Source organism: Tenrec ecaudatus, chromosome 16 (assembly GCF_050624435.1).
Source record: "Tenrec ecaudatus isolate mTenEca1 chromosome 16, mTenEca1.hap1, whole genome shotgun sequence".
Taxonomy (NCBI): domain Eukaryota; kingdom Metazoa; phylum Chordata; class Mammalia; order Afrosoricida; family Tenrecidae; genus Tenrec; species Tenrec ecaudatus.
In genome coordinates this window covers 83,271,019-83,296,549 of record NC_134545.1, presented here as the reverse complement: position 1 = coordinate 83,296,549, position 25,531 = coordinate 83,271,019, and the positions used below count along the sequence as shown (strand labels likewise).

At 42.2% G+C, this 25,531-nt stretch overlaps 1 protein-coding gene across 1 annotated transcript in view; it reads left to right on the top strand.

The window, feature by feature from the left end:
• HPSE2 (heparanase 2 (inactive)) overlaps positions 1–25,531 on the top strand; it is a 687,528-nt gene that overhangs the window by 422,851 nt on the left and 239,146 nt on the right. The window contains exon 6 of the mRNA XM_075533453.1: positions 20,613–20,660. Coding sequence (XP_075389568.1) covers positions 20,613–20,660 — 48 coding nt within the window. The remainder of the gene's footprint in view (positions 1–20,612; positions 20,661–25,531) is intronic.

Below are 25,531 nucleotides of genomic sequence, written 5' to 3'. Positions count from 1 at the left end.
AGTGACTGCCAGGTGGATTTCAATGCATGGCAACTCCACGTGTGTCAGAGAACTGACCCATGGCTTTCCCACGACTGATTTTTTTCAGAAATAGATTCCCAGGCCTTTCTTACTAGATGTCTCTGGGGAGGGGTGAATGGTCAACTTTTGGGTGCACAGCCAAGCACATCACATCACCAGAAAGCCCTATGAAGGATCGAATGGCCTTCCTTGAGGGGATGGGATTTCCGCTGGAAATCAGAGCTAAGAACCAAATATTTCTATAGGTATAAGATTTTTTTAAAAAGCCATACTTAAGAACAAGCCTCTGCCCCGACTCAGGCTCAGGCTGAGAGGCCATTTCAGTCCTTCCCTCAGTTAGTGATTCAATGTGCATGCTGTTAGGGCGTCTCAGCCGTGAACTTGGTATAAATGTGAACTTGTCGATGCAAGTTTGTCAAGAATAAATCAGGAAATGTTGATGCAGTAGTAAAGAAGAGCTGAAAGAAATGTGTGTGCTTGTGGTGTTGTGATGGGAACGTCCACACGGATCTCAAAATGAAAATGGGGCTCAAGAGTGTGGAGGAAAGAAAATTGTTTAGGAAAAATGAAGATAATGAGGAGTTTTTTTTGGGGGGGGTGTTTTTTTATTTTCTTTTATGTGCCAGAAAAAAAGGGAAGATTTATCTTTCTTAATGTAACTATACCAAATATACAGTGAAATATAACTAGAAACACATAAACATCCCCAGCAACTTGAACTAACAATAACAAAAATGTCAGCACTGTAAATCACTAGCTCTGTAGTCTTGCCCAAACCTCCCGGTTATACAAATATAATTTTACAGACTTGTGATCATTTGTATATGTATCGCTTTGAGTTCTGCATTTTTAACTCATTGCTTCGTGTGGCTCTTTCCTTATTTCCACATACTTCTCATATTTGTCATTCTTAATAGCAATAAAATATCCCATTGCATTAATGTACTGAAGGCTGCCTAAGTATTCCTCACTGCTGGTTATCTGGGCTCTTTCCAGTTTGGGGCTGTAATATATAGCACAGCCCTAAACATCTTTATACAAATAGGTTTTTTATTTCCTTTCAATTATATCCTTGGGTTATATTCCAAAAAGTGGGGTTGCTGGGTCAAAGTATATGATAATTTTATGGCTCTTATATTTGTTGCCAATTTTCTTTGCAGAATGATTTTAGGTTGCTGTGCAGCCATGTATTCTCATATCTCCCTCCCCCCCCCCCGTTGTTATTAAGGCCATTGTGCCAGTGGTTGTGGTAGTGAGCCAGCGTGCGGCCGAAGGAAACGCTGCCTGGTTCTGTGCCAGCCCCACGATCGTCGTTCTGTTTCAACCCACTGATGCAGCTTCTGCATCAAGGCATCTTGTTGAGGGGCTTCCTCTGTCTTTGCTGGTCTCCTTCTCTCGTTTCCCAAGCATGATAACCTTCCTGAGGCCTAATTCCTCCTGGTCATGAGTCCAAAGTATATGAGAGACAGCCTCGCCAGCATCCTGACTGTCCCTCTTCCGAGACAGATTTGCTTGTTCTGTGGGCTGACCACACTGTAGTCCGTATTCTTAGCCAACACCATTATTTTTCGCATTATCTCACAGCCATGGCAATCGCCATTGTTGTTCATTTGCTCTGTTACAATTTGATTACTCTGTTGTGCAGGATGGTGCCTCGCAGTTGTGCAGAGTCAAATCCTGTCGGTTATGAGAAGAGCTGACCGTATGGTCCCGTTTTGGGGACCAAATAACATTTTTCATGAGGCCCAGGCCGAGAGGCTATTGCTCAATCTTTCCTTTCCTTTGTTCGCATCCTCCAGTAGGTGTCAAGCATCGTTTCTCCTGCCATGGTATCACTCGGCCTGCATCGTCTTCTCATGTTTATTTTCATGCTCAGCCTGTTACTCCTAACTGGTTTCTCTGGTAGTAAGTGTCTGTAACTAGATTTCTCAAAAGATTTTTTTCCAACTGCAACAGCATGGCAAGTCATTCTCTCTTGAATGCCAGCGCTTTAACGCGCGCCCTGGGCCCTAGCAGATCTGATCTACCTTTGCTACTCACATGGAGCTGTGGACCCTGTACAACCGGTCCTCCACGTGCATCAGTGTGCTTGTGAATTGTGGAAGGCACTACACCACCTCTCCTCACCTCTCTTTACAGCGCCTCTGACCTCTTCAGGACGAATCTCTCCTGGTTGCCTTTCTCCTCACATGGTACTTTGCTTACTTCCCTACTATAACTAAAAAAGAAAAGAAACTCTCAGTGCCATCGAATTGATACTGAATCGTAGTGACCCCATAGGTCAGAGGAGAACTCTCTCTGAGTATTTCCAAGACTGTCGATCTTTACAGAAGTAGAAAGCCTCATCTTTTTCCCTTGGATCAGTTGGTGGCTTTGAACTGCTGACCTTGTGGTTAGCAGCCCAACGTGCAACCACTCTGCCACCAGAATTCCTACTTTAGCACTTGCCAAATTGATAATAACTTATTTGTTTACGTATCTGCCTCCTTTGAGAGATTTCAAATTGGAATCAGGTCCTGCTTGATTAAACTCCAACCTCAGAACATAGTATAATGCCAGGAATATACTAGGTATCTCATCAATGTTTATTTCTGTAAACAGTATCTGTCTTACTCAATAACTTACTGTGAATTCACCTGATGTGAAAACTGAATACATAGCTGTAACTGCTATGCACTGTAAATCGCTATATAAATAGGGAATGTTTATGGCAATTGATAGGTTCTATGTGGTAATTGATATGTATAATGGGTTCGTATAGTTATAGACAGTCAAACCAATTGTTAAATTTTTTTTCCTCGATTAGCTTAGATATCTAAAGGATTATCTTCTCATTTAGAATGTGAAACCGATCCATAAAGAGTAACCGTCTCGGGAGCACACAGGGGCACTTCTACACTGTTCTATAGGGTCACTGTGAATCAGAATGCACTTGGTGGCAGTGAGTTTGTTTGTTTGTTGAGGACAGATATAGAATCTTCATAATGTTTGTGTCTTTAGAGACTAGCCCATTGCCTGGACTATGAGGAGTATTTAACTAAATGTTTGTTTTATTTGTTTAATTTCTTCATTTGGGAATTGGCTACTCTTATCCATTGATTTTTATCTAAAAGCATGAAGAAATTCTCTAATTATATCCATCTCTTCTCTTTTACTTCTGTAAACTGTTAAGCATCATCTATGTAAAAATGTCGTTCTAATGCATTGTATTTCTATGTTACCTCAAAAATTGTACCTATTATTTTAAAAGTTTATTTCTATTATAATTGTTCTTAACTACTTTCTTGTTAATAATCTTTTTGTTTCTGCATAATTGGGATATGGTTACTATCTCCTTTTCATTTAGTCTTTTAAAATGTTTTAAATTTTACTTATGTAGAATTCAGTGCTGTATATTCTTCAGAAAGAGAATCTAAACTTACTATTTGTAGAAATTTATCTTACTAGGAAAAAAAGGTAGAGTCATAAGTATTCATGGAAATAAGTATTCATTGACTGAGACTCCTTTTCAGGCCCTCAAATTATACTGATATTTTAATATAGTACTACCTTTATATATAGAGCCAACTTTATAGCTAAGGTTAATGTTGCTCAGTATTTACTGGTCATCTGTTTGGCGTGGGGCCCTTTGTTTAAGTGTCAGGGACATCTATTGGTCAATAAACTCAAAGTGATCCTCAGCCTCCTGGAGCTTAGTGAAGGAGAGACATAGGAAATGGGAAAATAAAGAAATTATTGCAAATTGCAAATAATTCTATGGGGGTTATTATCTGAGTGTCCAGGACTGGGAGATCTATTTAGACAAGATGATCAGAGAAGATTCATCTGAAACACTTTATTTAAGTCACGACCAAAGGAATAAGAAGGAGTCACTATCCAAAGAGGAGAGGGAGGAGATTTTGAAGCAGAGGGAGCAATGCCTGTCAAAGTCTTGAGTCAGAAACAAGGTGAAGACACAGGAATAGAAAAGTCAGTGGTGTAAGGAGCCACAGGAGAGTGGCAAGAGACGAGAATGCCCAGTTAAGCAAAGACCAGATCCTTATTGACCATGTATATGACGATCGATCAAGGGACTGTGCATTTTAATGCTCTGAGCAAGAGAAGGCCATGGGGTTTTCCTCAAGGAAGTGATATGTCCTCCAGCTTCTGTGTACCAAAGAGATTTGCAGGCACAAACGTAGGGGATACAATGGGCGAAGCAAAGAAGCTAGCCCTCTGTCGGTGATGGATGACGACACGTTGGGTAATGGGAATCGCAGAGAAGATGGAGAGAAATTGGAATAGATGTGATATGATTTGTTGATGGATCATTTGGAGGATATATGACAGAGTGGAAGAATTCAGGAAGGATGACTTCTACCTTCTAGACAGTTAGCATCTATCTTTCAAATGCCGTTGCCTGCTAAAATGAAAAAAAGGAGCTTTCCAAAAAGAGGCTCACGAAAATGGACACCGGGTGCTTTTCAGGAAATGCTGCCACCAAGGGACGAACGATGCTTTAGAACTCTTGGGTATACTTCATGTTCAGGGCCAAGTTCGGACCATAAGCTCCCTTTCCTATGAAGACCCTTGACCTAATTCCAATAAAAAAGGAATGAAGAACAGATTTGTAACACGAAATATTAAAAGGAAGGGGGTGGTATGAGCTGATGAGAGATTTTGACAGTAAGATGTCTTACAAACGTTTTACAAGATGGTAAGCACATGGGAGCCTGCTGATGGACCAAGCAGATGAGGAAGCGCCAACCCAGAAAGCTTGGGCTCCAGGATAAGATAGACAATCTCCCAAGGAGAATGGCTCAGCAACAGGGGGACCCAGTTACGAAGGTTCTACGAAAATCTGTTGTGTGTGGGGGCGGGGGGGGGGGGCTGTACCCACAGCTCAACACTTCCTGTGTCGTTTTAAGGCCCGCCCTTGTGCATACAAAGCAAGGTCAGCTAAGTTTACTAACCTCGAGCTAAACACAAATAAAAACAGGACATCTCCCCCAAACCCTGAAGGAACCATTGGGGAGTGAGCTGGTAAGACTTCTTGGGGCGGCTTGGTCTTTCAGAGTCCTCAGTACAGGATCCTCTTCCTTAAAGGTGTCAGTACCGGACACCCCCACCCCCTCTCTAGAATGGGGTCTGTTGTCTAACAAACCTGCCTCAGGCACTAGTGATCCCCATCAAAGGAGAGACTTTTCTTCAAGCTGCAAAGACAAATCTCCATCTGTTACTCAGACTTGATCGCCAATGACACAAGAAACTTAGCAGCATGAAAGAAGAAGAAAAAATAAGAGAAATAAACAATATACCCAAAGAAAAATATAATTCTAAATCCGACCTCTCAAAAGAATAGCCTAACATAGACAGACTATCACTTTTAAAAGTAAACGATTTTTATTAGCTTTTGAAAAAGGATGCTATCAGGAAAAAAGATAGATATTTTTTAAATAAGAATATATTAATCAAAAGAGTAAAATTGTAATGAGAGCGAGGCATTTATTTCTTGGATATGGCGCCAAAATCACAAGTGATTAAAGAAAATATTGATAATCCGGACTTCGTCAAAATGAAGAACGCTCGTTCATCAACAGCCAATCAGGACAATGAAAAGATGCGTAAAACACATGATGGGAGTAAAATCTTTAAAATGATGTATCAGAAAAGGAACTTGTATCAGAAACGTACGCAGCACTCTTACAACGCAATAAGGAGACAATCCAATTTTAAAATGAGAAAAGGATTTAACTAGACATTTCTCCAAAGTATGTAAAAGTCAAGAGTGCATGAAAAGATGCTCAAACATCATTAATCATTAGACAAATGCAAATCAAAATCACAGTGAGACACTACTTCATCCTCCCTAACCCCCAAACCTAATCCACTACCATGCAGTCAACTCTGACCCTATAGGACAGCGTCGAGCAGCCCCTTCTGGCTTCCCGTCTGTAATCTGTATGGAAGCAAAGTGACTGGGAGATTCCAAACAGTGGGGTTAGCAGCTGAGCTCTTACTCATGGTGCTTCAAGGACTTCTTCCCTCCGTTTAATAATAATACAAAGTCAACAACATCAAGTGATATTGAGGATGGTCAGAAACTAGAAAAAACCTCACACGTTGCTGGTGGGGAGGTCACGTGGCACTGCTGGCTTAGAAAAGGCTCGCAGTTCTCCAGGACACGATACAGAAGTGCCAGCCCTATGTATATACCTCAAAGAATGATGCTCTGAGACCTGCTTCAACATGAGTGAGTCTGGAAAGCATGCTGGGTTGAAGAAGCAAGTCACAAAGGGCCGCATATTTTATGGTTCCGTGGCTGTGAAATGTCCATACTGCTACATCTGCAGACCAGAGATTACGCTAGGTGTTGCCTGTGGTTGGAGAAAATGAAATAGAATGTCTGAGAGAAAGTGCTATCCGTGACATGGCCAAGAGAGCATGTTCTGCGCTCCAGATGAAAATAGGTGACATGGTCTGGAGCAGATGGCAATGCGTATGAGAAGCAGTACAGTGTCCTGGTGGCACTGCGGGTCAGACATTAAGCCGCTACCCTCCACCCCGACAACTCGCAGTCCCCTCTGTGTGTGCAAAAGCCGGACACTAATGAAGGAATAAGCAAGACCAACGAAGAATCAATGCACTTGAATCGAATCATGGCGCTAGCCAAGCACGTGCAACGTACAGCAGACTGCCAAATGGGCAAACAAATCGGTCTTGGAAGACGTACAGCCAGAGTGCTCCCTAAAGGCAAGGATGGTGAGGCTTTGCCTTCAATACTTTGAACATGTTGCTAAGAGACATTAGCCCCTGGAGAAGGACATCATGCTTAGTAAAGTAGAAGGGCAGTAACAGAAAGCAAAAGAGAGGAAGACCTCCAAGAAGAAGTATGGACCCGGTGACTGCGCAGTAGGTTCAAACATCGCCGTGTGGGGTTGGTGCCAGACCAGGTAGCGTTTCATTGTGTTGTGCACAGGACCACTATGAATCAGAAACAACTCGGCGGCACCTAACAGGCACAATAAGTGGATGGCAGAATAAATGGAGAGGAGATGAGAGGTCCCAGGAAACCAAGCTCATGGAGGTGGTGAGCACTTGGGAGAGTGGCTAATCAGAGCAGAGCCTTAAACGTGCTCTAGAGAATATTCCTGCTCCAGGATATGAACATCTCGTGGAGCTACTTAAAGCAGAGGTTCCAATGATCAAGAAAGTTTGGGGAATACTGGGGACACATATTTACTGCAACCCTTCCCAGCACTGTATTAATTACATTCTGAACCTCCAAGAAAGGGATTTAGCATGCAGAATGTCCTGGATTTATTCGACCTCAGTTCTTCTTTTCTGAAACCATCTTGAGGGACTTGTGTTCCTCCCACTAGCCTGTTTGAACCACAGTGACTGGGAACATGAACTCCATTGGGGGAGGGCCAGCTGGAGAGTGGACACTCACAAAAGCAATCGGAGTTGGAGAATGTGGAGCCTCTCTTCTTTCCTTAAAATCCAATCTATTCACCACTCATTTGTCAGGGGGAAAAATCTTTTGAAAGCATAATTCAGATTATGTCAGCTGCTTGCTAAAAGCTCTGTCCTAACTTCTTGACTTTTTTACAATATGTAGTCAAAATAATGTTCTATAAGACCCTTCCATGAATGCGCAGACCATGGCTACCTCTTCATTCTTATCTTCCGCTATTCCTCTGCGATACCGAACCACTGCTCCCTCAGACCGATGGGCTGCGTATGCCAGGCTTCTCTTGATGTGGGGAGTTTCACGTGTGCTCTAGAGCATTCTCTTTCTAGTGTCAGCCTTCAGAGTCCTTTCTTTTCCTAAGTAGTCACCAGTATGCTCAGTTAGTTGTCTTAATCCCATTTGCCACGCTTGGTGATTAAAAACGTGTTTGTTTGCTTGTTGATTATAAGGGCAGAAATAGGCCTGTTGTATTTATCAATGCAGATGCAGTGTTGAAGAAATGTCTCACACATACAGGTGCTCAAGTTTGTTGGATGGATGGATGGATGGATGGATGGATGGATGGATGGATGCATGGATGGATGCATGGATGGATGGATGGATGAAGAATGGAAGGTAGCCCTGGTTTGACTGAGATTGGTGGAACCCCTTGGCTGTGGCCTCTGGGTCCCTTTCTAGCCTATAAATAAGCTCACCTGAGGGACCACTTATGGACCAAACAAGTCAAGATTGGAGGGAAATGAACACTCTGAGAGATGCGCATGCCACAGCTTTGCTTGCTGCACGCTGAGAGGACTTAAAGCACTTACTGATAAAGACCAAAGACTACATACAGCCTCCAGTGTGGATTATACCTAAAACAGAAAACCTCCTAACTGAACCAATAAGCAACATCACCATAAATGCAGAAAGACATGAGGTCATCAATCATTTCATTTCACTTGGCTCCACAATCAAAGCCCATGGAAACAGTACAAGAAAATCAAATGACAAACCATATTGGGCAAAATTGCAAAAGATCTCTTTAAAGTGTTAAAGAGCGGAAATGTCATTTTGAAAACGAAAGTCTGCCTGATGCAAGCCGTAGTATTTTCGATGACCTTGAAAACGAGACAGTCCATAAGAAGAGAATAACTGGTGCATTTGAATGATTGTTTTGGCAAAGAGCAGATACCATGGACGGTCAGAAGAACAAACACAATTGTCCTGGAAGAAGGACAATCAGAATGCTCCTTAGAAGCAAGGATGGCGAGAGTTTGTCTCATGTACTGGTAACATGTTCAGTGTTTTCAGGAGAAACCAGACTCTGAAAATGGATATCATGCTTACTAAAGTAGGGCTCGCATGAAAAAGGGGACACGCTCCATGTGATAGATTGACAGAGGCTGCAGCAGTGAGGTCAGACACAGGCATGATTCTGAGGACAGCGTAGGACTGGGCAGTGTTGCATACTGTTGCACTTGGGGTTACTATGGTTTGGAACCAATGTGAAAGCACCTATCAGAAATAACAACATTAAGTGAACAATCATGCCCATCAGGAACGTACTTTTTATATGAAACCCAAAGGGCAGCATTTACTCAATAACAAAGCCCCAAAGGAAGGCTGGAAGGGACAGACGAAAAGTAAGAATGGAAGTGGGGAACCCAGAGAGGAAGCAGGAAGAGTGCTGTTACATTGAGGGGATTGCAAATAATGTCATAAAACACAGTGTATATAAATTATATATAAAAACATGCATAAAATTGTGTATATCTAGAATAGGGATATACAATATCTATGGTTGTAATCTCCTTAATGTAACAGCACACTTCCTACTTCCTCTTCCTACTTCCATTCATACTTCTCATCTGTCCCTTGCAGCTTTAATTAGGGCCTTTGGTAACTGAGATTATTAGTCCCTTTGTGAGATTCAAGTCTTTGATCTTCATCAGCAAGTGCATCAGGTCCTCTTCAGGTTTAGCAAGCAAGGCGGTGTCGTCTGCACATCACAGCTTGTTACGATCCCATTAGTCTCATAGATTTTCTCTATTTTTCCTTTTCCTAAAACTTTGCCCTTGGGGAACTACTGCACTTGGGATCTCAAATGGTTGACTGTTCTGCAGTGTGTGTCCCTCACTAATGTCACTTTCCCCTTATTCATTGTGTGTACCTCACTAATGTCACTCTCCCCTTATAGAACTGTGTGTTCTTGGGTTGAGAATTGAGCATTGGGGTTAAATTCATTTCTAGACCTGAAAGATGACTAAGGCTTATCATTTCAGAAGCTCTAGCAATTTCTGTCCAGCCAGTCCTGAAAACATATTTACAATTATCCTTTTTGACTGCATTATTATAAAGACAATATCATTTAGCAAAACACTTTCCTCACCTTTAAAGTTCATGTTTTCTTTTGATTTTTTGCTGTAGGGAGGTTTTTAGTAGCAGGTTAGACCCTAGGTATCATGCCTGCTGTACCTGATAGATAGGCCGGCCCACCTGTCTAGGTCACAGGTGGATGAAAAGTAATTTGAGACTTTACTTTGCTGTCACGTCTACTCTGCACCTTGGTCTCCTCAGAGGCGGATGTAAGAAATGATTTTTGAGGGTCTTTCCAGCTCTAACCTTCTTGAATTCTAAAATACTTATTTGGTACAGAACAAAAAATATAGAAAGACGATCATTTTCTTTTGAGTGTATACCCACTACCATCTGTTTTCTGCTCCAGTGGGTAGATACAGCAGAATGGGGAAGAGCGTACACTTTGCCACAGGTGAGGCCTGGGCAGCTGCTGAGTGGCTGGTCACCATGTACCATCTGCTCGTCGGGAAAACGGGGCGAATGCAGTGACAGTCCCCTGGCACACCTGGAGCCCTACAGAAACGTTAGCAGATTGGGCAAGAACAGATGTATGTCGAAGATGAGAAAAGCCAGGTGTTTACTTTTGTCCTGTTAATTTGGATAGACTAGAGAAACAAATTCATAAACATGCAAATGTTGTTTATAGGAGAGTTTTATATAAAGGGTAATTGTACATTAAGAAAACATCCCAACCCAGTGCAGTCCAAGGTTATAAATCTGATATTAGCCCATATGTCCGACCACAATCTATAAAGTACTCTTCAGACTCACGAAACACATGCAATGACGCCGAATGCAGAAGATCACAGGCCAGTGGGTAGAAAGTCCTTGGTGGGAGAAGCATCTCAGCGCTGGCAGGAGTCTCCACATGGCCATTCCAGTTCCCAGGGCTGCATCCGGGTACATCCATATGCCATCTCCTCAGGGATGCCTCGCAGGAAGTCAGCCTTGTCAGTAGAGAGTCTCCAAGGGAGTTAACCGAGTGAGATAGGTGTCTTCCGCCTCCAAGGAGAAAGTACCAGATTTCCCAGAATTCTCATGAGAAGGCCACGCCCATAGAAGTCTCATTGGCTATCTCCAGATTGACAGCCTAGACTCCACCCCTGCACTCTCAATCCTTACACTGACACCAGATTAGGTGACTACCACAGTCCTCGAATTGCTTTGTTGCATCTGACTGGTTGTCATCTTTTAAGCAGTAGGGAGAAGTGGGTGAGGAAGGGGACTGAGATTAGCTACAATAACATGTCAGGATAAAGGGTGATCACAGCTCAACTTCCTGCCCGGAAACCTGCTTCTGCCACATTCTTGTACACAGTGGGACGATGGACCATTTGATTCACAGAGTATTATCACCGTATTGTTCCTAGTAATTGCTCTGCTTTATTTCAACTGTGAAAGTTATATGACTTGATCAAATGGCAGGAGAAAATAATATAACAGTTGATTCCTCTTAGTTCATGAGAGGGGAGTTTCCATCCTCTGCCTCCAGAGAGACCGAACCCTCCAAGCAGCTGTTGAATCCTCATTAACAAGGAAGCACTGGCTACTGCCGAGCGCTTGCCCCCTCCCGATGTGAGAATTGCATTAATGACCTAGACTTACGCTTTCATTTTATTTATTTTTCCTGGAAAGGATTTCTTTCCTGATTGCAGAAGCAGCCTAACTCCCCACTCACTCTGTAAGGCAATCAGCTAGTGCCATAACAGACGGTGTTTTTCTCTGGCCCCCCATGTCAGAGCCGGAATTTGAAAGGACATTGGACAAAGAGGGAAGAGTCCTGGATATGGACAATTTACAAGGAAGATGGAGTTGAGGAATGCGTATTCTTCTTCATTTCCTTGTTTCCCATTTTTTTTCCCCTTTCCCTTTCCCGCTTTCAGTTATACCCCTGCTTTCTTCTCCAAGAATGCTCTACCCTAATTGTCAGTTGGCGTATGAATTCCAACCCCAAGTGACTCTCTGCGTATCAAAGGAACACTGTGCCCTCTAGGGTCTTCAATCGCTGATTTCTCAGAAGTAGATTGCCAACTCTTTCTTCCAAGGTGTAACTTGAACCTCCAAGGATTTTCTGAGCAGCCAGGCGCATTAACCATTTACACCACCCAAGGACCCCTCTGGGGTCTCTATGAGTTGGAATTGACTCAATGGCAGCAGGTAGACCCTGATGGTCCTTCCGCACTAGACTCGCCCAGGGCCTTCTTAAACATGTAGCATGAGTTGTAGGCCTTAGTCAGACCTACTGAATCCCTGTGGAAATGGGGTGCGGATATTTGCATCTTCACAAGAATCCTGGGGGACTTCTTGCATGTCAAATAATGAAAACTACTACCCTGTAACAGAGACAGAATGGCTTTTGTTATCTTCATTTTATAAGTCAAGGAATGGAAGAGCACACATGTTAAATTGCCAAGTTCAAAAGCCATAAGTCAGGTCTTTTTAACGATTTCTATCCAGTTCTTCCTATTGTGATTCCTTTCAGGCCACTTGGTAGTTGTACCTCAGGGATCATCCATATCTTCTGGTCTAAGGGATGAAGGGGTTAAGGGTTTCTGTGGCCTATTTCCCCTTTGAGCTCAGTGTTTTACTCTTGTTTGCTCTGCATGGGGAGAGACCAGTAGTTCCACAAAGATGGTTGCTAATGGGCTTTTAAGACCCCAGTGTCTACTTACCAAATATGATGTAGAATATTGTTTTTCTGGACTGTGTTACAGCAATTGGCTTTGATGCCCCTCCCCAATGTTCCTGAGTCCCTGAGCCAAGTTTCATTATCTAGAAAATGAAAGGGATAATACCAACCGCACAGAGCTGTAAGCATGCAAATTGCTCACCAAATGCCTGTGATTCAGTAACTGTTAGCTAGCTTGTTTTCACATTTTTTCATTCAAGATCCTTCGTAAACTAAACCACATGGACATAACTCTTGTTGACAAGACAGATTGGGTGAAGAATTTCACCTATCTTCAGTCCTTGCAGTATAAATCTATCAAACTAAGGAAAATACAATTTAAACTTGAAACCAAGTTACACTGGCAATTAAGATGAACACACACCTAGCTACGCAGTGTGTCAGGCTTCACTGCCAATGGGTAGTATATACAAATAAGGGGACGGGAGAGAGCAGAGGGCAGGAAAGAGAAAGGAATGGGTTCAAAGGGGAAATAGACTACAGAAACTCTAGCCCCTTCCTCCCTTAGACTAGAAGATATAGGGATTTAAACTAGGGGAAAGAGAGGGAGAGAGAGAGAGGCCAGCATTTTGTCTGGTCTATGCAGTACCTAGTAGAGCCCCACATATACTTAGAACTGGGGAAGCAAGTTGCTTTGGACCAAATAGAAGGTGTTCCTAAATTTGTTTTCAACTTGAGTTTAGCTGGGTCTGCTGTAACTCAAGATGAATAATTTCCTCACTGGGTATCCCCCACCCCCTTGGGCTTGTCAGTAGAATGGCTGTCATATCTGGTCATGTTACTTACAGAACCAAAGACGCTCTTGGTGGACAGGGAAAGAAGGAAGAGGCTGTTGCACTCTTACTGAAGCGTGTGCTCATTTGGACATGCAGTTCCTTGGGAAGGAGTTATCCTTTTGTCGGGAAGCAAAAGTCAGAATGCGGTTTTCTGAGTCACACTCTGTGGTTCCAAGTAGAAATCAAGCTCCCAAGACCATGAATAAAGATGTGTCTTATTATAAGAGAGAGCTGTGATATGCCCTCAGAGAGAAGGCTCGACAATATTTCAGATACGTCATATGTGCAGGTGGATAACAAAGGAAAGAAGTTCTCCCAGCGTTGGGGCCTCCTGGGGGAGGAAAGGAACTCTTACAATGAAAGGGGATATTTTGTTCTTTTCAACAGCAGGTTGGCTTCAATGGGTGGGGGGAACAAAGAACTCCAAATGCTGAAAGGTCTGCCTGGCATGGGCCAATTCCCTTTGCTCCAAGTCTCTGTGCCCTTTCTTTGTTTATCTTCCTTTGCTTAACCCGATGTCAGTATAAGAGCCAACAGAGCCTGTCTCTGAGCTCATAACATAACATCTGTCATAACTCAAGTTTGGAGACACCTGACGTTAGAAAATCAAAAGCTTCTCCTCTTGTCATTATTCCCATCCTCGGTCAACTTTGGGTCTTCCCTTTTATCGATTTAAACTAGGGATTAAAATAGAAGGGGATGGCTGAAAACCCTTGGATACCACCAGCCCCTAAACAGAATTTTAGTTTCCCAGTGGTATTTCCCTCCCAACAACATTGTTCAGTGTGCATGTTATTTCACCTCTGATATGAAGATTGCTGAGCATTTTGCAGCTGTGTGGAAGTTACTCATTTGTATGGTCTGGGCCAGTTTCTGAGTAACAGGCAGAACTTGAGAGGAGGAGAATTCATCAATGTTAGATTAGAATAAAGAGGATTATTATTTTTTTTAGACTTCTGGTTCTCTGCAGTACCAATACAGATGTAAAAGCAGAATTTGGAAGCAACATAGATCCCGAGTAGATATAAGCAAAAAAATAAAACAAAAACAATGGGCGGTGCTGCAAACTCATTAACTATATTCTCTGTTCCTTGGAATTTTGTCTAATAGATTTCATTTATGTGTTATTTCTTTGGTTAGTTTTGCTTCTTCTAGTACTGCCTTAAAAACAGAGTCAAGACCTCTGGAAACCAAATATTAGCCGTGTTTTAGAAGTGTTTTTACACTTCTTAGAAGACAAGAAGCATGGTCGTCGTGGTGGTATTTGGAAATGTGAACTTGTTTGACATAATTTGCCAATTATATATTTTTCTTCCTACTCAGAGTACATGTAGAAATGCTTCCATATGCTGGAAGTTGGTCTCATCATTTTGCTTAGTGGAAAAAAAAGGAATAATATGTTTTATCACAATTTTCACGAGTATGTATTTAATAATGGCATTTCTTCAGTGTTCGTTAATAACAGCCTTTTACTGGCTCATCATCTACCAAAGTTACAAAGATAAGAATGATACTTGTTCAGAAATAATGAATCTTAATTTAAATATTTAAATGCATAATTAAATAAATCATTTACATATTCATATTTCACACACAAAATGAAATCTTAGATGAGAATCTGGCTTTATTTTCACTTCTTCCCTCTCCCCAGACAAACAGCAAACTACAACATTTTCAAAAAATACACTGACTGCCATTGAGTTGATGCCAATCCATAACTACCCTCTAGGCCAGTGGTTCCCAACCTTCCTCATGCCGCAACCCTTGAATACAGTTCCTCATGCTGTGGTGACCCCCCCCCCCCAAACCATAACACTGTTTTCGTTGCTACTTCATCACTGTCATTTTGCTACTGTTATGAATCATAATGTAAATATCTGGTATGCAGGATGTATGTTCATCGTTACAAATTGAACATACCGTAATTAAAGCATAGTGATTTATCACAAAAACAATATGTCATTACATATTGTGAAATATTTATTTCTCATCACAAGTAAATGAAATTTTGTCTTGAAGCATGGTGTAGCATAGGTAACCGTGTTCACGCCGGGTACTCGTCCATGGGCAGACCCGCCTAGAGACGGATTGAGGAGCAGTGTAATATGTGCTTTCAGATGGTCTTAGGAGGCCCCTGTGAAGGGTCCGTTCGACCCCCAAAGGGATCACGACCCACAGGTCGAGAACCGCTGCTCTAGCACAAAGCAGAACTGCCCTGTGGGTTTCTGAGGTTGTAAAACATGGGCTCGAACTACTCAATCCACAGCTAGAAGCCTGTTCATAATTCACTGTACCCCCAGGAACATTCCAGATGCTAGTTTTCCCAATATACTAAATTCTTACTATAACTTCGGAGCAACTGTTCTGTTCCCCGAATCCTTTTACTAATTCCCGAGCTAGGAATACTTTGTCACAGTTTTGATGATGTCATGTAATACTTGGTAGAGCGAATGCCCTAACATTACAGAAATTTCCAAACATTTTTTGCCTACTCAAGATGAATGTTACAATAATTTTGTAAAGTTTCAAAAAGATCTGTCGGGATTGTTTATTAGAATTTTTTGAAACCCATAAATTAGTGTATGAAGAAAAGTAGTTTTCCTACCCAGAATCATGGTAGGTATTTCCATATATTCATGTTTGAAATATTTTCTGTAGATTATATAATATTCAGTATATAAATTCATTATATTTAAAATTTAATTATGACTTTTGAAGAACTTTTTTAGGGAAATAGTGAAAAATCCTTCAACACCAAAGGTCCTTTATTCTTAACCATCCTTTTTATTATGCTATATTTTATAGACGATTATTTAAGGACTTAATTATCAACCGAGAACAAAACAAATTATTCATTGATTATGAGAATTCCAGCTGATAGATCAAGAGGAGGTAATGTTCAATTTCCAACATGCCAAATGAGATTTATTATTGATTGCCTGTGAGAGCAGACACTGATGATTTGTTTCCTAATTTTCTTGTGACTGTTAACTGTGATTATACCAATGATCACTGACTTCACGTTCCTTGACAGATGTTCAGGAGATTGGAAAAAAAACCCACCAACACCACCATCAAAAGTCCCCTCCTGATCACCCCGTTTTGGGTGATGATATTGCTGCTTTACCCAAGTCCACTGGAGAACCCCAGCACTCTCTCTCAATTGTGTCTTTTTTCACATCCACATTTTGCACATTTTGAAGCTTCCCACCACTCTGGAAACTTCCATCTCCTGCCACTTTATCTGAACCAGTACCTTGTGTCTTTACCATAGGCAGACCGGGCTTTCTAAAAGCTCAATCTAATCCTGTTTTTCAGTACATAAACCCCAGGGTGAAACTATAGGGACAGGAAGTAAAGTAAGTTTCTGGAGGTACAATGATGGTGGTGGTAGAGCTGGGGGGCAGGGGGGGCAGGGGTTGGGGGAAGAGGGGGATGGTGTAGGTCGCTAAAAAGGAGCTGATGTCAAGGAGTTCAGGAAGGGAAAAAAGGCTTTTGAACTGATTGTGGTACCAATTGTACAATACTGCTTGATGTGATTGAACTATGAACTCCCAATAAAATAGTTTCAAAAATAAAAATTTCACACATTTTGATATACTATCTGCCTGAATCACATTTCCCCCCCAAAATGGTGACCATGCCGACTTAGCCATGTCGTATTCAGCTGCCCAATCACACAAGAGGCAACCTGATTCAAATGCCTCCATGATTTCTTCCTTTCACTCGGCTGCGGTTCTCACAGTTGGCCCTTTAGCTTTGCTGCTGGCCTCACTAACTCTATTTGCAGCTATGTTTACAATGTTTTACATAAATAACGCACACACACACACACACACACACACACAATCTAATCCCTGCTCCCTAGATTGGGTTTAAACACAAGATAAAGCCTACAAACATCTAGGTGCATGGAACGAGATCGCTCTATTTTACCACATGTGTGGGGTTTCAGCACAGGTAAACAGGACCTGGACTGGACTCGGCCGTTGTTGTTAAGGAATGAACGTCTGATTGTTACATTCACAGGCGGGCTGTAGTGGTCACAGCAGCTGTCCTTCCAGTCTTTTCGCCAGGCACTCATGGGAACAGGACTCTCCTTGATTCTCCGTGCTTTGTCCGCACTATTCATTTGCTTGGCCAACTCTTCAGTCATCCTCTTCCATGCCAGAGCCAATGTCCCATCCAGCGGGGAGGCTTTATTCCTCTTCTGAAGGAGCCCTGGTGGTGCGGTGAGTTTTTCCTTGCGCTCCTAGCGACAAGATTATCAGTTCGGACCCACCAGCTAGCTCTCTGTGAGAAAGCCGGGGCCTTTCACTCTCGTGCAGACGTACCGTCTCAGAAACGCACAGGGCCAGTTCTTGGCTGGTCTGAAGGGTAGCTCGCGGTCCAAATCGACTCGATGGAAGTGAGGTTTGGGTTGGTTCCTCTTCCAATACCATGGGAGGTAGAACGGATTGTGGTCCCGCGGCAGTCAGTCGTTCCCAGTATGCAGCACATGCAGGCTTTTTGTGGCTCTCTGTATGGTTTTTACCCGTCTCCTGGGCTCTGTGTGGTTGGTTGTTTCATAGCACAGACCTTCCTGGCTTCACCGGTGAGAGCAGGACCTGGCACAAAGCCTTACAAATAAGCACTGAAATGTTGCCATCTACGAGAAAGTCGATGAGCAAAGATGATGCTCGGGCCTTCCCCCTCCCTGAGGATTATCATAGTGTTTCCTCAAGCAACAAAGAAATGCAACTTACGATTGCTTCTGAGAGCTGTACGCTGCTGCCCGGCTTAGTCAGGGGAGGCCGTCTGGGCTGCTGCAAAGAGAATAGGCATTGGAGTCCGAGAAGCTGGCTCACTCACTCACTGCCTTTGCATCCTTTCCAGCTCTTTACGGGAGTAGAAAGCGGGCTTTCTCCGGAGTTGCTGCTAATGGTTTCGAACTGTTGATCTTTTGGTGAGCAGCCCAACGAATAACCACGCCACCAGATTCCTTCGTCCACACGAACTCTCTGAATTTGAGCAAGTCACCTAACTTGTATTATCCTCAGCTTTTTCTATTGTAAAACAGGAATATCTCACTTAACAGGGTCGTCTTGAAGAATATGTGAAAGGATACATGTAAGAAGCTGGAAAACCATTTATAGTCAGAAAATTCTTTAAGAGAATGGCGACTTTTATATGAAAATGAAGGTAGTATTAAATAAAATACCTCTGTATCAGTCTTACATAAAATACTTCTATTTTAGGGATTGTTTTGGAGGAGTAAATCCATGTAAATATGTTTTCTTAATTCCTTTTCAAAACTACATATTTGATTTAAGATTTTCTGGGGGTTTTTTTCATTTAAAAAAATCCTGATGAGAATGTAATATTTCATTCCCAACTTCACTTCTGGATCACTTGCTTCTAAGATTATTGTCAGCATCGGTCGCCTTAGAGTGCGTATGTGACAGGGACAATATTCTCGATACCAATCTGTTTTCTTTCTCTGTTATGTTTCCTTTCTTTCTCCTTCTCCAATTGGTGGCGATAGTTGGTTGTGCAGTGCTTACTCAGGGTAAGCAGATGGCAGTGCACAGAAGGCAGAAAGGTAGTTCAAGAATCTTCTCTGGATTTTGAATTCCAAACACCTTAGAGATAAGAAACACTATGGAGACTGAAACTCCCCTCCCGGAAGCGAATGGGTTTTTCTGGACTAGGGCAAAGCAATGAGGAGAAGACAAAGCGAAACCCATCGGCTCCCAAAGCAGAAGGGACCTGCTTCCCAAGGAGCGCTGCTAATAGGAGTGACATGGCCCCATAAAATTTCGGCTACTTGGGATTTGGGCTCTATGGTTTCTCTAGTCAGGAGGGAAGATAGCCATCTGTCTAATGGCCTGATCACATGGCCTTGGTACCAAGTAACTACTCCGTTAATGTTCTTTTCCTCTGACCCAATTTGATATATTGGCCCTGCCCATCATTAACATGTTTATTCTTGTTACCTTTTTAAAGACATCTTTATTCCTTTTCTATCGATGACACTCTCTTATCCTTTGTTTCTATGCTACGTTTTTGGTTGTGTGTTCTTGATCCTAGACTGCTCAATGGGGCTGGTGAAACAAGGTCAGATCATTCACATGAGGATCAAGACTGGGCCGCTTCTTTGTTGCTTTTCCTTTTCAAAATACACTTCACTTTGATGCCAGCCAACAGCCCTGGTGTCTGGCTCTTATTCTTGCTCTTGTCCACCTCTGCAGAAAGACTCAGTCTTGCTCACCACCATGACAAAGAGACTCTGGGCAGAGTCCAGAGACTTCTGATGAGATCCACTGGGATAGGACTAGGGACGGCCAGGCAAAACCAGCTCCCACTCTGGTGGGAGGGTTCTTCAGTTAGGAAGTACCGATGGAAGACTTTGGTTTTTTTTTTTTCAAGCTCAGGAAAAGTGCCCCTCTAGGACCTGAGGGCTGAAAAGAGTACCTTAAAGAACTGAGGTTTCCTATGTCTGCGTGGTAATGCTCCCAAAGAGCAGTAATAGCTGTGCCAGCAGGTGAGTGGGGGGAGGGGTAGGTTGGATCATTGACTAATTCACAGTCATGTGACTTATCCTGGGACACCTTTGAGTCCCTGATGCTGCCTCCTGGACCTTTGGTTCTCATGGAACATCCAGAACTCAAAGCTCTGCTGGGCTGAAGCTGTGCAGACCCAGGGCTGACTTTCCTTCTGAGTTTTAAATACAACTGTGGACCGACAGCTCTCAGGTGCGCTGCCCTGAAAATGGCTGCAGGTTTTCTTTGTGGTGCACAGGTTTTCACACTCAGTCAGATGGGCAGCCCATTGGTAGTGGACATTTGATGCTGCCAACCACAAGGTCGGTCCTCCAAACCCACCAGCGGCTCTGAGAGAAGAGGAGACTGTCCACCCTGTGAAGATGGATAGTCCCAGAAATCCTATGGAGTGACTCTGAGTTGGATTTGGTCCAATTGCAATGGGTTTGTGTTATGTTTGTATAAATACACTGGGATTTCTCCAGGAAGAGAGCTTTCAGGGTTTTCAACAACATCTATTGTGCTTTCATCCTTGGGGAAGGATATTTGCTTCCTAGCAGAAATTGGAATTTCTAGGAAATGGAACAGACACGTTTCGATGATAGGGGAAGCAATGTGGGTGCCATCAGGCATGAGCTGCGAAAGACAGACATAGATTGAGTTCTTGATTTCTTGGTGGTGAAAGGTGTGTAGAGAACTATTACGTTTAGCTACCTTTGCTTCCTTGATATTTTGACCACTAATAGCTATGATTTCCAATGGTTCCGTTGATCTCATTTTAACCTTTTCATTTTTTTTTCTATTCCTTACAGATTCATGAAGGTGGCAGGAAGCACAGTGGATGCAGTTACCTGGCAACAGTAGGTATTCACCCTTTTTGCTCTTATTTCTGGATCGGCTGTGGGGAAATGAAAGCTAATTAGTTGTCACCAAGTTCATAACTGACATTAAGTGAATTATCGTTCATCTTCAGAGGAACAAAAAGTTAAAATTAGACACAAAGTATTCTTCTGACACACGTTGTCTCAAAATACTTTGAGATTGTTTGTTTTGCTGTTTGGGAGGGAATAAATACTGACACATTTTTAGAGGACTCAGCGATTATGATTACTTTGAAATTCACCTGCCATAAGTAAAGGGGATCCGAGCCTGACACCTTGTCCACACCGAGTCTTCCTGTAGGAATACATTTCTTTGTTGAAGAGCAGAAATAGTTCTAATTACTCAGTATATCATGTGAAAGTAGAAACACCTTGTGATCTTCGTGGCAGTGTTCTTAATTAGTGCCAACGAATCACTAATATGAAGCAGATTAAAAAAACACAGAAAGAAAATGAAGGAAGGAAGTCGTCTCAAGAGAGAAGATAAACCTAGTGTTCCAGGAAGAAGTTTACGATGGTAAAGACCTGTTTTCCCAAAGGTAACTTGGCTTGTGGAGATAATGATCTGATTCATAAATCTGCATTTTTCTCATGACTCCTCCTAGCGTTGGTGCCAGAATGTCCTTCAGGAAGTTTATGAGTTTATGAGTCCATGTGTGTGTGGTGGGAGGGAGGCATAGTGGGGCTCAGGACGGCAGGGCAGTCTGGGGAGTGAAGACCACCTTAGAAGAGAGACGACTTGAGAGCCCTCCACTTTGACTCCTGTTTCTTTTTACTCCAGCTCTTCCTGCCTAGATCATTTATCCCTTCTATTGAACACCCACCTTAAGTGGATCACAGTATTCATTTCTTGGAGGTATTGGGGTGGGGGAATCATGCCTAATGGATAGGTATAAAAAAGATAAATAGAAAAAAAATCTTTATTATGTATCCCCAAAAGATTTTTGTTTATTTGCTGGCAACCAATAGCTTCTGTCATATTGGGCAGTATTTCGTTCCACATGTATACTTTTTGTTTCTCTGAACAAGCTCAACATGTGTTCAGAAATGTGAATCTGCCTTTAGTTTATTTTCATAATTCACAGATTCAGTGGGTCTTGGGATCCTTTCATCCGATTATTGAAAAATCCCAGGAGGTAATCCCTTTGCTCCTAGACAAAAAGCCACCCTCTTCTGGCCTCATGAAGCCTTTTCATGGTCGGTCGGCCTCCATCACTCTCTGTCCTCATCTGGAGCCATATTCCATTTGGTGGTTCCAGTTCTGCCTCTCAGTGGGCTTCAGGTCTTTGAAGGCTCCAGTACCTGTGCACCTCCGAATCTTTGGACCCGATGTTCCCTCTGCCTAGAATGTTGTCCTTCCCACCCTGTGTGGCTGCTCCTCATGTTTTAAGTCTCGACTTACATTTGGTATTCTCAGAGAGGCCTTCTTTGACCATCCTGTTTTATGCAGAATCTTTATTTCATTTTTTCTTAGTTCTTTTGTTATTGTTGTTCTCATGGCATTTACCATAACTTATGATTATGATCCTTTTCAACACTGGTTTTTCTTATCCATCAGAATGTAACCTACACAAATCAGCCAGTATCTATTTAGACTTTTCCTTATTGAGTATTTAAATAGAGTAAAGCCTGTGGAAGCCAGAACCTGTATAAGGTGGAAACCCATCAGAGAAGGAAAATGTAAATAACTTCCTACTAAAAGAAAAGAGGTAAGATTGCACCTCATCAGAGGTGGAAGACTTGTGACATCTGAAAAACAAGGTAGTCAGTTGTGTCAGATTCCAACTGTTGCTGTTTTCACAGCACAGAGAGCAATGTGACAGGGAGGGGAACTGCTCCATAGCTGTGCGTGACTTGCCGTGTCTGCGCCTCGCACAACCAAATGAGGTAGACGCTAGTGTATCTCCAGTTTTCTACAGCTTACCGGACGCTGTAGAAAATCTAAAGATGACACAGAAAGTAGCAGGCTTGGGACTTGAAGCTAATCTGCCTTCTTCCGGTGACTTTTCTCTTAATCATGACTATCCTGTGATAGCAAGACAAAGCTCCTTTATTGACGATCTGAAGCTAGAGTGGAGGAATTCTGATGCTGCTCCGTGTCATTACAAAAAGACTCCTTGGGTAATGTAGCACTGGGGCTGAAGCTTAAAGAATTTACAGGATTGGTATAATTCTATAAATGAGAGATAATGAGATCCACGTAGGAAATTTTGGGGATAAGAATGTGTGATTTCACAAATGATCCGGGCAGATAAAGAGGACTCAGAGACAGATTTTCTTCTCTATTCAAGGACTCTGTGTTGCATAAATGGACTGAAGTGAGTGAGCCCAGCATTTTTTTCCTATACCGTATTTTTCTATAACGGGGATGTGTACTTTTAATAACAACATTGCATCTGTTGACTACTTCAAAACGATTGGCCATCTCTCAAGATAGAAAACACGCCTTTGCAACTACTCCAAAGGTGCCCTCCAAAGCAGGGAGGGATTGCTAGTTGTCTTGGCTCCAAGATCAGCACTGATCGGGGACCACGGAAACACCTGGAACCTCCCATTTATCATATCCAGTCCTGAAACAAGCCTGGTACATCTGGCAAGCAGGAAGCTGAGAAAAGCGAAGGATGCTTAATAATGGAAAGTTATCCAAGAGTTCCTTATGAAGGGGTAAAATCGATTTGGAATTTGTCAATCTACAGATATGTCCATAACCACAATAATTGATTACAGAATCAAAAATAGCTTGAAGAACTAGAACTCCTTACTGAAAGCCACAAATAAACAGATGCATACTTATAGTCGTTCTCTTTTGATTTGGAAGCGCCTACTCTTGGGTTTGCTATATTGTGAGAACCAAGATATATGAGCTAACGATTGGCCCCCTCACTAACTAATCCAAGCAGAAAACCCAAGTAAGAGTTGGTGACCCTAACATTACCCTGCTTTTATAACTAGTTGACAAGAGTTTTAAGGACTCTCTTGTAAATATACTCAAAGAGTTCAGGGAAAGATGTCCATAGTGAATGGACAGATGGGGGGGGAAATATCAGCAGTTGAATGGAAACTGTGAGAAAGAACAAAGTGGAAGTCTTGAACTGAAAGGAGTTGCATGAAATGTAAAGCACACTGGTCTGGCTAACAAAATGTTAGAAATTAAGTAAGAAAGCCTTAGTGAATTTACATACAGTAAACAGAAACAAAAAAGAAATCTAGCAAATGAAAGGTTCTAAAATTTGTTCGCTCGCATGAACATCGTTCCCTAACTCTTTGGATTGGGCATGATGGCAAAGGCCCTTACTTGCTTCTACTTTGCTCAAACTACACAGCTTTCTGTAGTTCTCAGGGTTACCAAGGAAGCAGAAGGCTCTATCTAACTTTCTGTTATACTCAGATGTACTTAGAATACGGTAAAGCAACTCTATAGCATGCTTTGCCATCACGCCTGTGGTAGTTACCTAATCTGGTGTCAACTTGTTGAGGGGTGGAGTCGAGCCTGTTAATCAGGTCGCAGCTTAATGACCTCATTTGGAGGCGCTAAGGAGATAAATAGCTTGCTGGAGGGGGGACAGACAGATTCTCTGCTTGTCTTCCTGTGGACAAGCCACATGGAACAAAGCTGATGTAGCCAGAGCCCTGGAGCTGGAGGAGCCATGTGGAGACCCACATCAGCGCTAAGATGCTTCCACCATCACTGGATCCACTAGACTTTCCACCCACTGGCCTGTGTGATCTCCTGCACCTAGCATCATTTCATGGCTGCATGAGTCTTAAGAGGAATTTATAGATTGGTGTCAGACATATGGGCTAATATCAGACTTACAGACTTGATCTGGACTGGGTGGGGATATTTTCTTAATGTACAATTGCTCTTTGATCTAAAACTCTCTCTTACACATGTATGAGTATCTATGAATTTGTTTCTCCACTTAACTCAGACTAACACAACACCATCTCATAGGACATATGTGATATAGACAGAAACCTAGAAATCAGGGGAAAAAAAGAGTGCTTTTTTATACATCTCTAGAATTCTGTCTTTGATTGTGTCCACTTACTAATACTTTACTAAGTGGGAAGAAAATGAACTAAGCTTTTTCAATCCTCATTGTCAATATCAGATGATCTGATATATAAGTAATTGGAATCCTTAAGGACAGGAGAAAGAGAATGGGGCAGGATTTATTTTCTTTTTTAAGTAATCAAGTCTGAACTCCCAAGTTTTGTGGAAAACATTAACACAGATCCAAAAAGCTAGACAAACCCTAAGCAGAATGAAGACAGGGAAAATAACACTTAAGAATATCAGAGTCAAACTATTTATAACAAATATAAAAAGAAAAGCATCAAAGAAATCTGAGATAAATAATATTTTACATATAAAGAAACAAAGACACAGCGATGGCTCTCCTGGACCAGTGCCTCCTCCAGCTCCAATCTGGACTGGTTGAGCTCCGAGCTTCCTGCCCAGCTGTTGTCCTGGGATCCCCATCACCTCGGGAATTCCTAGTGCCTCTCTGATTTGTTGGATCTATGCCTTGCTTAGAGGTTTACTCCCTCAATTTGGTAGAGCATGTTTTCCATGAATTTCCGGAAAAAGATAAATGGGAGGTAAAAATAGGATTCTCTTTTTTTTCCCCCTTTAAGCACTTTATAAATGTTGTAGCATTGTTGCCTGTCCCTCGCCATTTCTGACAGCAACCCAGCCATCACTTGTGTCTTTGTTTCTTTGTATGTAAATTTTTTTCTCAGATTTCTTTGATGCCTTGTATTGGGGTTTAATTAATGTTTGGATGCATATCCATTTTCCTCGGATTATGATACCATTTTATTCTAGCTTTTCTTGTAGTCATTGG